The sequence below is a fragment of the Echinococcus granulosus genome, assembly GCF_000524195.1.
Source record: "Echinococcus granulosus chromosome Unknown EG_S00024, whole genome shotgun sequence".
NCBI classification, from domain to species: Eukaryota; Metazoa; Platyhelminthes; class Cestoda; order Cyclophyllidea; family Taeniidae; genus Echinococcus; species Echinococcus granulosus.
Genome location: NW_020170404.1, coordinates 394,514 through 408,194, shown reverse-complemented (window position 1 = coordinate 408,194; position 13,681 = coordinate 394,514). Strand labels below are relative to the sequence as shown.

The following is a 13,681-nucleotide window of genomic DNA, read 5'->3' as shown; positions in this document are numbered from 1 at the left end:
AGGAGAGCAAACAGTCAGACCGCAATAGGAGTAATTGACATTTCAAAGTCCTTCTGTGGATTGCATGTGGTCTTTTGAGCAGGGGTGTTTGGTAGCCTAACTGAAAATCCTGCAGCGACCGTTAAATTTTTAGCTTCTCTGACGCTGCTTTGTGCCTCGATAATATTATCTTGAGTGCATCATAGGGGCTCCCAGTCGGAATGCGAGTTAACCGAAACCTCAAGTCGTGACAGCAAGAAGATGGTTACGGTCAGATATCACCACTGGATAAAGGGTGAAAGACTTTAGGATGTTAATTTCAATCTCTTTTATTTTTAAACAATAAGAAATTTTTGTAGTCCCTTACTTAAGCACTTTCTTCACACAGAAAAAACCCAATTACTATTATTGGGTGATCAATGGAGAAATAGGTAGGAAGATAAAAGTGCAGCACCTACCAAAACGCTAGGACCTTGTGTTAAAAACTTGTTTCAAACAAAAAAGAAAAGAAAAAAGGCAGCAACGATCCTTCAGTCTAAGTGCTCCTAATGACGGAAGTTTAACAGTATCACACTGTAACAAATAATGATGAAATTCTGTCGCTGGCCCTCGTCTTGTAATGCTTTCAATCCATGTAAACAAGATGCAGTATGCTAGAGAGAGAGCTGTTGGCAGTCTGTTTTGCCGTCAAGCACTTCATCAGCCTCTTTGATGGCCTTGCTATTCGCCACATACCGATCCCAAATCTATGCCACACATTCCAAATACTGCATCCGACCATTTCTCGCCAAAACATGACTAGATACTTATAAATTCTCTCACCACTTACCACCGATATGCCTCAGATCGAATAAAGGCAGAGCGTTGTCGTTGATGTATTGTACTGTGCCGGACAAACCACTTAGAGAAAAAGGCTTTTGATTTGAAATTTTCCAGCTCCGATTCCAGGGTGAACAAACTAATCTATCACCCATCCCCTATTTTATGCAATTTTTCCTGAAGTAATAACGCAGTTATATGCAACGTTCCCACTAACAGACCAAAACGCTTCTTCCCAACATCATTGAACACTTGGCCGCTTTCCTATCCAAATGTTTGACACACCTCAAAGGCAGTCTGTGATTGATTGATTTGGCCGACTATATAAACCATTTATAACGATGGGCAATGCCTTGCAACCTTTACCGTGCCAGTACATTCTTGTCACTGACAAGTGTTTTAAGCATCAGATTGGATATCTGTGATCCTTTCCCTCCTTTTACTGGATTAACTATCAGGTTGTCTGTAAAGACCGTCACACACCATATAGCCACACCTCCACTAACGGTGGATCGACCAGTTTACCACTACTACCACGATCAAGACTCGCAGTTCGTATCTGCCATTTTCTTGGATTCAGACCGTTCAATTAGTTGTAATTGTGCAAAGACTGTTGCTAGTCATCCTGCCACCAACGGATTCCGTAAACACTTACCACCGGCCAGTTTCCATGTACTGTAAATTGGATTTCTCCATATTTTCCCATTTGGAACTCGCTCTACCATGAAAAATATTTTCAGTTACCAAATTCCTGAATTAGTGCAACACGTCCAGCCCTTATGGGGAATTTCCACTAATCTTTCAAGCATTTTTGAGGTCGACCCAATTAACTCCCATATCTACGCACCTATCTGAGAACGAATCTTGATTCCCGGTGTTGATCAAGTGTAAAGGCAATGCTACATTGCTGCGAAGGGTGAACGTCTACACATATTTTAAATCGCAACAGGTTTTGGACTGACACTCATAATTTAAGTTTAGATACACTAAATAACAACCAAAGGGTAAAAAAAGGAATTATAGCCTCATTTGTCAACAAGTGACTATTTCAAAAACCCATGTAGAGGGCGATTTGCGCTGTTACCCACAATTCAATTTAAATATACTTGCAAAGCGCGGCCGAGCAAAGGTCAATAATTATGGAATTGTGGCAAACAAGAGCAAAACGTCCGAATTATTGATGCTACTCTATGCTGCATTTAACTCTGCAATAAAGTGCTGGGAAACACACTAATCCTCAACTCTTCGAAGGAGAATCTAAATGTCACTGGTCATCATATAAAAGCAATTAAACCAGGTATAATGCAATTTACATTTCTGAGCCTGATTCACTCCATACATTCATTCAAACCATTCGCAAGAGCGGATTTGTTTCCATTAGCGTTGAGGTCCATTAAAACGCGGTGATCTAGGCAAATGAAATCAAAACTATGTGCAAATGTAGGTGGGTGTTGCTGATTATTATCAACTAAATTATTTTGTTACTGTTTTACGGGAAATCAAAAGATTTTCATGGGACCTCTATAAACCATTATATAGATTATAAATCAGGCAAAATTGCACCTATGCTTAGCCTCAAGATGAATAAAGTTTATATATTTTTTAACAAGCCACAATAAAATTTAAAACTATCTTAATCTGTTTAGCTTAAAAACTGTTCTTTTTACGCCTTATACAGTACCCCTAGGTATTATAAATATACGTGACTGTCAATATAAACTTGGCAACTGTGACAAGTGATGTACTCTTTTGTCAGTATATTGAACACCTCCAATTTCCGTTTCATAGTGTATACCGTTACAGCACTCTTCAGCCAGTTGGGAGAAAATTCGCCATTGTGCCAGAAATATGCCAAAGAACTTCTCACAAGTTTAATGATGTCAACAATCGTGATAAATCGTTGCACAAATTTCAGTGGTGCTTTAGTAAGGTGGATATTTTCTGAGGGAAATGCTAGGCTAAATGGTTTCAGCCAGCACCTCATCATAAATATCCGAAAAGTTTGGTGGGTTACTAACGGAAATAAAGCGAATTCATTTTTCTTGCTCTCAAATCAAGCCAAAGCCTTCAAAGAATACAGAATTTTCATGCTTAATATACGAATAAACAAAATATTCGTCTACCATATGATCTGGCCTTCTGGGCAGCGTTTGTGGCACCTCTTGTGGCAGCTCGTCTACTTTAGTCGCTAAGCATCTTAGCGTGTTTCATGCTCCGCAAGGAGGACATGAAGATGCTACAGTTAGTTTGCATCATGGTGACTTCGTACCTTATTTTATTGGCAAAAGCATGTGCTTTGGGTTTGGCTGAAAATTCTGAATATCACTTTGTTTGGAAAGCGAAATTTAATGTAGGGGCCTCATTTGGGGTTCAGTGCTAAAGGCCTATTAAATGCTCTATAGCGGACACTTTCCGTATTTCAATTACTTTTCAGGAGTGTTTGCCTAAACTTGGAATGGGGAGGGGAATTATAATGTCTCAGACTATGAATTCAGCTAAGGGCGGTCGTATATAACAAGCACGGTAATTGTTCAATTATCACTAATGGGACTGATTTGTGATGGCTCAAGTCACATTAATGTGCTAATTTTGGCAATAAACTTACTCAAGCTCTGCCCTGCGGCGTATTCAATCCACAGAAGATGAGGACACTGAAATGCGATTGGTCAGCTTCACCATCCCCACTTAAATCGAGACTTCCCATTGGTCCAAATGGGGAGTCGATGGCACGCCTTCTTCCTCACCTATTTTGTCCTGCCCAGTCGCCCATGAGCTTCTCAATGCGGAAGGTAAGATGTTACAGCAAATACTTTTCCATGGTCTGCTAAGGAGTCGAGTTTGTCTTTTACATTTTTAGGCCCCTTAAATTAACCGCTTGATTCGTTCGGGCGTCTGGTGTTGGCCATTGTCAACTGCAAAATGAATATATTCTTTTGAAGAATTAGCTAGACATCATTTTATCATGCTTCCTAAAGAAGAAAACAGAACAATAACCGTTTCTTAGGGGGAATCAATCTAAAATTAAGCGTTTCTTGGATGTTAACACGAAAACGCGGATAAATGAACTTGGCTGCAACAGCAAATAGTAGACCTAATGACAGCAAATCGTTTCACATACTTCTGGTAAATAAACTAAACTAAATGGAAATGCCCAAAAAGATGTGCAGTTACTCTTGCGACCCTCTCTAAAGTTCCACTTCCATAGATACTTTATCAAAGGAAAATGTTAGAATCCACTGTAACTCCGCGACTTCCCTGAAGATGAAATATAAAATACGGAGGGAAAAGTGTGCTACCAACGTACAGTGGGGCTTGGGACTACTGACATTGTCCGGAGACCAGGCTGCCTGGCGGAAGCACACCGGTTGAGCCCCTAGGCCGCCCCTTACCGAAACAGAGAGTTAAGCAATTGAAGTATTGTACCCCTGTTGAGTGAAAAAGTTTTGTAGAACATAGCCTAAATGTTTTTTAGAATTAACTCGACTATACCTCCTTCCGCAATTTGGTTTTTTCGTAAACGGCCAGCTAAAGCTGACCTGTCAGAATTGGTACTGATTTGCTTTTAAAAGGTTAAAATTTTCTACCATCTGCACCAACTTAAAAACCAGCATTTCAAAAATTTCTTTTCAAAGATATTTCAATTACTCTTGTGTACTGTCTGGAATTCTCCTTCTCGGAAAGTAAACATAGCCTGTCCACTTTCACGGTAAACAATCCATCTGCATTCCCTTTAAAGGCCCATTTCCCGTGCAGTCAAATGTTAAAACTGAAAGGCTGAATGGTCGGTTTTTAGGAAAATAAATAAATAAACTGGTAAGTTAGTTTAAACTTTGCGCTGCCCTAGTCGATATTGCTCATTTAAACAAAACCTGGCATTTTCGTGGAGGCAAATATTTCCATGGATAAACCTTAACATTAGCTGATAAAATGCACCAATACATTACCTGGGGCCACCTTTCACCTGCCATTGGTGTCGGTTGACAAAGCCCCTCACTTGACGTATAACCAAGAAAAGTAGATTCCCTCAGCGTAACCAGTTCATCCGTTTCATCGATGTTACTACTTTCAACAACACCATTAATAAGTACGATTGAAATTTTTCTTTGTTAATTCACCATTCTAGTTTATTGTTTTCAACCTTCCCCTTATAAAGATGAGAAGTTTGCTCGTAATGTGTGTGTGCGCCATGGTAGCATCAGCAAGAGGCAGCAATTACGATGCCTACATGGCGGATTTGGATCTTCGAAACCGGGAGGTGCACGATGCCTTCCGTCGGAGCTATCCCAATGGCGCTTACGTTCTGGACTACGTGGTTACCTCACCGGATTTTTACCAGGTGAATCCAATCCTCCGGGAATACGAAAGTGGGGAGGATTACGAAGGTAATTGCAGCGTCATTCGTGTAAATGTGTTTTCTCCATACTTTTGAAGGATTGGCATTTTGGCTCGTAGAACTCTGTTGTAAGATTTCGATGGCAGCCTTTATGCAATTTATGCGCGTCTCCTGGGGCATCCAGACTGCTGCATACTGCCACTGGTGAAAGGGGTAAGAGGAGAATCCGATGGTAATAGATGCGCCGATTTACTGGTTTTGCAGACATGGCCAACAACGACGCCTGGGACCGCCTGTTGGGTAGCCTCGCGTTTGCCCGGGATATCGCGGTTGATCCGGACACCAACATGGCTGCGAAGCGTTTCCAATCCTGGTTGTCTGAGCAACAGACATCGACAACCAACAACACACCAGCTCGGGCGCTTGTCTACCCAGCTTACGCAGGAAGCGAGTTCGCTCCACAGGATTCCACGTGGGGCACTCATCGAGTGTCTGGCGGTTCCTCCGAGGTTGGTCGATGGATGGACTATGCGGTGTTTGGGGCACAGGCCCAAGAGGAAGACGAAGACGATGACAGGGAAGAAGTGTTGATAGCACCGAAACCGAGACCGAAATCGGAAGTGAAGATGGACCAGCTGCCGGCCTACTGTGACCCCCCCAATCCCTGCCCCATTGGCTATGATCCTGCCATCCTAGCCACACCCTGTGACGGAGGTGTAGTCAACACGGCGGAGTTTAATAGGAACTGGATCCTGCGAAGAATGCAAAATGGCGAGTGCTTGTGCGATGAGGAGCACATGGAGTCATGCCCGAGGCTGACTCGGGGCAGCAAAGGAACACTCAGAAGTCTTCACCGGGTGAGCAAAGCACCCCATTATTATATGCGTTAGAAAGCAATCAGCTGAGACCTAATTTATAACCTTGACCTTTTTCCCCCTTTTAGCCATCAGGGGTGAAAATTTACGTAGTTGTGCTATATTATAAAAAAATTACGCCTTTGTTAATTTCAAGGAAGATTGACTGTGAAGGATATGAGACGAACAGGCTACTTCGTGATCTTTTCGTTATCGCCTCTTGCACTTTGCGATCTGCAAGAACCGAAGATATTCACACGATGTGTGTGGCGCCCTGAGACTTCCTTGAAGTCGAAAGAAGAGACGAAACACGGCAAGAATATGTATTATCGACGTACAGAAGGGCTGGGGGGTGGGGAGTACCGGCACTGCTAGGATGCCGGACCGCCCTGCGGAGGAAAGTGACGGAGTCCCTCAGTGGCCCGTTACCAAAACCAACGTATTACATAGCCCCTTTCCCCCCATAATCTAATCGGAACGGCCGAGCCGAAAGTCATAGACAGGTTGGCAGAAGAAAATACAATAAATTTGTCAGGTAAAACGGGTAGCCACTTTGAAAAGTTGAAAAACCTTATTAGAAATCACAACGGTAAAAAACTACCCCGGCACGCCTCCGATTTGAAATGGAACCCAATTTGTTTTATCTAATTCTACTTTTAGAAGGCTTCATCTTCTGGAGAAAAAAAGCATTAAAAAAACTTGTTTTTGTCGCATTCTACTGAAGAATTCGGCTAAAGTTTAAAAAGGCGATAGATGAAATCTCGCACTACTTAGTGATAAAGAGGTTGCTTGATGTTTCATTAATGAGAATATCGCTAAACTCTGTTCTACTTCCCTTTATTGTTTTTATACCTATATTTGAATTATGTTTCTGCCATTGCAAAGCCGCTATGCATGTCATAAAGTGTGACTTGAGGTCATGTTATGGCTTTGAACGCTCTGTCCTCATAAAATAGGACGTCAACAAATTGTGGGCATTCTTTACAAAGACCGCATTATCTAACCAAATAAACATGCAAATGTAAAAGCCCCGACAATGAAGACCACCTCATAAGGAAGATGAGAGAAAATCGGAGTAAATCTCGATCCAGCTTGTCAACACTGACGCAAAAATCGCAGTTTGCGCGGCTCTGCCGAGCCTTCTATCAGGAGAGTCAAAGCAATTTTGCTGGATTACATAGGAGTGCTTTATTCGATTCAACGATTCTACGTAGACGGAGGGATGAAAAAGAGCCTTTTTCAGGTGGTGTTTGATGAAGCATAAAATGAACTCTCCTTTTCCCGAAAAAGCATAGTTTAAAGATGCCAGTAACCTTGGTCTTGAATTATATCTCCCTCGAGGTGGGTAGTTCTTTTCCATATTCCTATACTTAGGCTACCCTACCATCGGGTGAGCAGCATAGGAACCAAATTTCTGCTCGCGTCGATTGACTAAGTTGTAGCTCCTCAAGACATTCCTGTAGACGAAGGAAGACAATGCGCGGGCAGGATATGTATTGCCGACGTAGAGGAGGGCTTGGTGCTACCGGCATCGCCCGAGGGCCAAGCCACCCGGCGGTAGTACATTGGAGGAGCCACTCAGTGTCGCGTCACCAAGACCGAGAGTTAAACAAACAATTATTAAAGTATTACACAGTGTAAACCGTAAAGGATGGTAAAATAATGCGGTCTTATAGAATGACTCACACCGATTAGTTCAAAAGTTGATTTTCATCTACATTTGCTTTTATAAAACACATTTCTCTTGGCAGACAGCCGAGAGTCGCCATTTCCCTTTTTCTACTAAGTGAAAATTGTTACCAGAGGTGTCTTTAGCGTGACTGAACGCGATGTTCCGTTTAGCTTAGTTAATGCCCATAAATTTGCCTCAGATCTCACAGTGAAGGTTGTAAGAATCGGTTTGACCCTTCTCTCAATGTAATATCCAAAAGTCAAATTACACAGAGAGTGGTGTTTTACAGAACGGGATCTTTCTCGCGAAAAACGGAAGGTACTCCAGGCTCCCTTAACCAATAGAGTCACGAAGTGGCTTATGCTTGCCTTGAGTTAAATTTTCTATACATACAAACGTGAAAAACATTAATGGAAATTCAAATGAGGTTGAGCCAATAAATGAAGTACGGAAATCCCACTTGTTTGATTTTTTTGTCGATTAACCTTTTTGAGACCTCAAAAAGCACAGACTGCTCCATTTCGTTGAACGATTATACCTAGCTGTTCAGGTGAGAAACACTTTCCTTTGCAATTAGATGGAGGGCAAAACAGAAGCGCGCTTGGCTTAGGCTGACAGTATGCAACTGTGGAGTACTTACATAGTTATTAATCTGAATTTAGTTAACTACTACTTAATTATATGGGAGGCGTCACCTACTTTACCAATATGGATTGATTAAGCCAAACTTGTATAAACGCTGATAAAACGCCGCTAAACCACCCAAGGAAGGTGTCATGCTTTAGCCACCTAAAACGGTAAAAACTAGAAATGTGTACACGACAATGCAGAAGAGAGCTGAAGGGGTAAACCATTTGCTCAAGTGGTCGAACGAGGAAACCACTCTCGCAGGTTCGCATCTCGCTGCCTTAACCTATTGACCCAAGGCTGAAAAGCCTATAGTCGCCACCAGGACAATCTAGTGACATCCCACTTGTACTAAAGTGCCTTCAAACACCTGCATTACCTGTCCTTTTATTAAATAAAACAATTTCCCCACCGACTACAGCGCAGACTTCAGGAGACACTTCTCGGGGAAAATCCCTATCTTCGTGGTCACAAACGCTCGGACGTGGTGGCAAAGAAGAACCACCACAAGCCCAGATCAACGGTAAGACCCCCCCATTCCCTCCAAAGAACAGCAAAAGGAAGCACTGACTTAGTCCTATTTTTTTGTAACTTTAGATTCACGAGAATCCCTACTCTGGGGGCAATCGACTACGAAGTATAGTCAAGAAGGCGGGACCCCGTTTCTCAAGAGGCTAACATACCGAACATCCCTTGGCAATAGTCAATGTCATATTCTAGTATCGTCTCTAGTCACGTGTTTTAGCAATCATTTATACATGTCCATTTGTGATCTGTTACTGTCCGAGCGTATACGTCTCAATCTATGTCAAACTAGAGAAAATACAAAAAATATTTATTACTTTCTTGAATTCCGACCAGTAATCTCGACATAAAAACGCTGGTCACACGCCGGTAGAGCCATATCCATTGGCACCGCGTTTTGTTTCATCCAGAGTCTGGCATTCCTTTAGAGAGGGTATGAAGATGCGCTCGCAGATAAGTTGAGCGATCCGGTCACCCCGTTTGACGTGGAAGTCTTCGTCACCAAAATTGAAAAGGATCACCATGATATTGCCACGATAGTCCTGATCTACAACTCCGGCACCCACGTCGATGCCATGCTTCAGAGCCAATCCACTGCGGGGAGCTATCCGACCATAGCAGCCGGGGGGCAAAGCGATCTAAGGGGGTCACGAATGCGGAAAGGGGATGGTGAGCGTACCTGAATGTCTGTGTTGATCAGCGTACGGCCGCCAACTTTAACTACACAGTCAACAGAGCTGTAGAGGTCGTAGCCGGCTGCCAACTCAGAGCCGCGGGTAGGGGTGTAAGCGAGGTTAGAGACTTTACGAAAGCGAAGAACCGGTTGATCGAGAACGGCAGTAGCCATGACAGAAATGAATTCTAAGAAGTGAGAATTTTCGAAATGCAAAAGCGCTCCGTGCCATTTAAACAATCAGTTAAAATCATCCTAACTAACAACATAGACACTACAGTTAAATGTTCAGAAAAAAATAACATCTAATAGCACTTCGTAGAGAACTCGTCTGAGACACTTAAGAACCGCAAAAAAACAACCGTATACTACATTTTGCAGATGTAGACGACCAGGAACTGAACAGACGAGACAAATCTTACGCACAAGAACCACTTAAACTATGTAACCATACATATTACCTGAAAACCGACGCAGAATGAACAAAAAGCAGACCGCCACTATTTAATTTCGAAGGTCCTAAGAGCTAATACAATTGGTGCAGAAAAATCGCCTTTTTCTTGAAGAAGTGTTTTGGTAACCAGTAGTTTTGAATTTAAAATTTATTTGCCTACAATTAAATATTTGTACCTCTAAATGCACCATACTTAAGGAAGAAGAAATATGCCGGTTTCAAGACATTGGTCTGAACAGTTCCAAATATCATAGGCAGACTCCAAAAAATAGGTTAAAAAGAAAATCAAGCAAGACCGAAAAAAGCAGTTTTAAGTGATTTTGCTGCCACTTAGGTTTTAAGTGAAGGCTATGACAGTCACTTCCGACTGACCGCATTAACATCCATGGGAAATATTGATTTCATAGGAAAGAATTATTGCCTTGTCCAACCGTGCTACCAAGGATTTTAAAGTTATTTGAGCTTATTTTAGTTCGGATATAATTTTTGAATGCACTTACTCTGACTTAGGAGGCAGTGAGTTTAAGCCTTACATTGAAGCATCTCGTCCTTGGGTTCCTAAGAGAACGTACCCAATTTGTCTTGCAGTAATTTATTTTTACTATCCAAGATCAATTTATGCCCGGCAGGAACTCTCCTATCCCCACTATACACTTCATGGTGGCAGATTTTGCTAGCCCTAAATTGTTAGCCAAACACTCCTTTGGAACCCCAGCTAGAGGTACATTTGGTAGCTTTACTGTTGTTCAGACATGGATGCCGAACAAAACTAACCAAAGACACAAAACACGGAGATTAAAGCTGGGTCCGCGCTTGGTAGCTCGACGGCTTCAGCACTAAACGGGACCTGTGAGACACCACAATCCCCACTCCGTAGGGCACATCGTACTTGACGCATACATGAGAGTATTGGTGGTGGAAACGAACAACAGGCAGAATCTACCTCGCCAGGGGATTGGCCTTAGGAACTAAATAATACGAGACTAACGCTGACCGAGCACATGCGGACGATGACCCCTTACGTGCACACAGGCACACCCCACGCTGTTACCATGGTAAAGCAACATCATTTCTACTAAAGTAATGATTATCGAAAAATGAATACAGCAAACGCAAAATGGCTCTCATAACTAGTTGTAGGTCATGTAGCGGGGCGTAGCACTGAACTTTGCATAAGACTTGATCACCTTATTCACTGCATCCAGGAAATCCTTCTCTGTGGCCATCTTGCAGCGTGCTCGTATGGCGAACATCCCGGCCTCAGTGCACACGCTTCGAATTTCAGCGCCTGTGAGTAGATGCAGAGAAAACAACCATTGCTACATAATGCCCTAAGACACCAATAACTTATGATAGAAGAATTAACATCACAAGTGCTTATGGATCAAGGAAAGTGAGAAGGCTCACTAGATAAAGCGAACTAGAGTGACTTCAAATACTTTTATCAGCATCAGCTCTCGATCCGATCAAAGCGTTAATTTGATTGCTAATGATTAAATCAAAGTTAAATCATCATGCTTTTAGCAACAGCACTGATTCTAATTCAGTAGCAATAACCCGTGCCTAAAACTCTCAAGCATGAAAGACACAAAAATCTAACACTAAGTACCTGAACAACCGTATTTTACACGGAAAGGAGATAGTGCTTTAGCAATTAGCAAAAGTTGAAATAAAAAGACATTTGCGCTATTAAGATTTCCAAGACAAAGCACAATATGGACACGCATACCAGTGCTATTTGGGCATAAGCGAGCCAAAAGCTCATAGCGAATATCCTTCTCCACGGACATTGACCTTGCATGAATCTTGAAAATATGCGTCCTGCCTGGAAGATCAGGGAGACCAAACTCGATTTTCCGGTCAAGACGACCCGGACGAACGAGAGCAGGATCAAGGGTGTCTGGTCGATTGGTTGCCATGAGTACTTTAATGTTGCCCCGAGGATCAAAGCCGTCCAACTGGTTAATCAGTTCCAACATGGTTCGCTGCACCTCATTGTCACCACCGGCACCATCGTCGAAACGGGCACCACCAATAGCGTCAATTTCGTCAAAGAAGATAATGCAGGCCTTCTTGGAGCGAGCCAGTTCAAAGAGCTCACGCACCATTCGAGCCCCTTCACCGACATATTTTTGCACCAACTCCGAACCAATTACACGAATAAAACAGGCGTCTGTACGGTTGGCGACTGCGCGTGCACACAGCGTCTTGCCGGTGCCGGGAGGACCGTAGAGCAACACGCCTTTTGGAGGCTCTATGCCGAGACTGACAAATTTTTCCGGCTGCAAGTGCAACAATGCGAAAATACTAACGTCAATCTAGATAATCCCCACCTGCTTAAACGATATGCTAGTCAAAGTAAATGATGCCTTGATTACCCAGGATAAATAACTGTTTACGTCTATATAAGTTCAGGTAAAACAAGCAACTTAATTGCGGTACAAATCAGGGATGCAATAAACCAGAAAGTTGTATAAAAATTGCATAATATTTCCACTTACGTGGAGAAGGGGAAGCTCGACAACTTCTCTCAGCTTCTCAATCTGTTCCTTGCAACCACCGACATCACTGTAGGTTACATCCGGTTTATCCTCAACTTGCATCATAGTAACAGAGGGATCGATCTTGGGAGGTAGTGGAATGTGAATTTGATACTTGGTTCGATCCACACCCACACGCATCCCTTCTTCAATATCAGTTGGTGCCACGGATTCAGCTAGATCAACGACAAACTTGGCAAATTGCTTCACATTGATGATGTACTTTGGCTCCTCAGAATCCGCATTTATTATCTTTGTGCATCGCGCAACCTGAAGGGGATGGTCACCTAGAAAAGATTTATGGGGCGAAAACATAAAAGCTTACTCGATAAACAAACTTTATCAGCAACCAGATCCCAAAGAGCAGGTGGAGCGAGACCAGTGTCTGATTCCTTAATGCCTAAGTGAAGAAGTAATAAGCATAGCATTAACAAACCAGTAAGTTCATTGACACGCTTCATTATACTGTTAATATCATCCTCACACTTCTTAATTTCCTCATTGTAGGGAGCAGCTCCCTGGAGAAATTGGAAGTAAAACTAGCTTACATATGTCTTCAAAAGAGCGATATCACCTTCGTCAAGAGCTAAAGAATAAACCATAACAAAAAGGGGTTACCCTTTATCTCCTTCTCATCTTTATCATCTTTAACGCGCCTCTGATCCTCTCCTAGATAATCCTTACCCATTTTTGACTGCAATGACGGCTGCTTGGAATTTTCAAGGCTGCTGTACGATTAAGCAAAATAATGAAAACAACGGCAAGCTGTTTAATTGAATATATGAATAGCAGGTAAACACTAGCATTATTTAGATATTTTTGCTAATTTCAAAGCATCAAATATAATGTGCGTTTACTTTAGCGTTGAGTCCAAAAAGTGCAAGCATTTAAAATTTTTGAATAGCCGCTATAAGGTGGTGGTTCAGCTGAATCATTGTGAACATGAAATGGATCCAGACAGGGTTACCGCGACTTCCGGGTATGGTTTGCCCCTGTCAGCAGTAAGGAAGTCCGTGACCAACAAAAGTGCATATGTCGGTGGCAGTGTACACGAAAGCGTAGCAAGAGCTGACGAGGCCTGATTCTTCTCCACTTCATCTGATTCGGATTCTAGGAGAAGGTGGTTCGGTTAGGTATTCCCTGGTTCGAAGCAGCCTCGGGAAACAGTCTCAAGTGTTACAATCCCTAGTCTTGGGCACCCCTAC

General features: G+C 42.5%; 3 protein-coding genes across 3 annotated transcripts; 1 reads left to right on the top strand and 2 right to left on the bottom strand. All coding sequences in view use genetic code 11, as the record gives it.

Moving 5' to 3' along the window:
- Positions 1-4,984: 4,984 nt before the first annotated feature.
- Positions 4,985-8,962, top strand: EGR_04077 (neuroendocrine protein 7b2; the record flags this gene model as incomplete). The annotated part of the gene is made up of 4 exons (XM_024493326.1): positions 4,985-5,180; positions 5,396-5,988; positions 8,706-8,807; positions 8,882-8,962. The coding sequence occupies 4 exons, from the start codon at positions 4,985-4,987 to the stop codon at positions 8,960-8,962; spliced, it is 972 nt and encodes a 323-aa protein (XP_024352240.1).
- Positions 8,963-9,168: 206 nt separating this feature from the next.
- Positions 9,169-10,834, bottom strand: EGR_04076 (Deoxyuridine 5'-triphosphate nucleotidohydrolase; the record flags this gene model as incomplete). The annotated part of the gene is made up of 4 exons (XM_024493325.1): positions 9,169-9,447; positions 9,489-9,670; positions 9,944-9,982; positions 10,711-10,834. 4 exons carry the CDS (start codon positions 10,832-10,834, stop codon positions 9,169-9,171), a joined length of 624 nt encoding a protein of 207 aa, XP_024352239.1.
- A 232-nt stretch (positions 10,835-11,066) lies between these two features.
- Positions 11,067-13,164, bottom strand: EGR_04075 (26S protease regulatory subunit 7; the record flags this gene model as incomplete). The annotated part of the gene is made up of 7 exons (XM_024493324.1): positions 11,067-11,224; positions 11,666-12,218; positions 12,438-12,763; positions 12,802-12,876; positions 12,913-12,994; positions 13,025-13,062; positions 13,095-13,164. 7 exons carry the CDS (start codon positions 13,162-13,164, stop codon positions 11,067-11,069), a joined length of 1,302 nt encoding a protein of 433 aa, XP_024352238.1.
- Between the last annotated feature and the right edge of the window lie 517 nt (positions 13,165-13,681).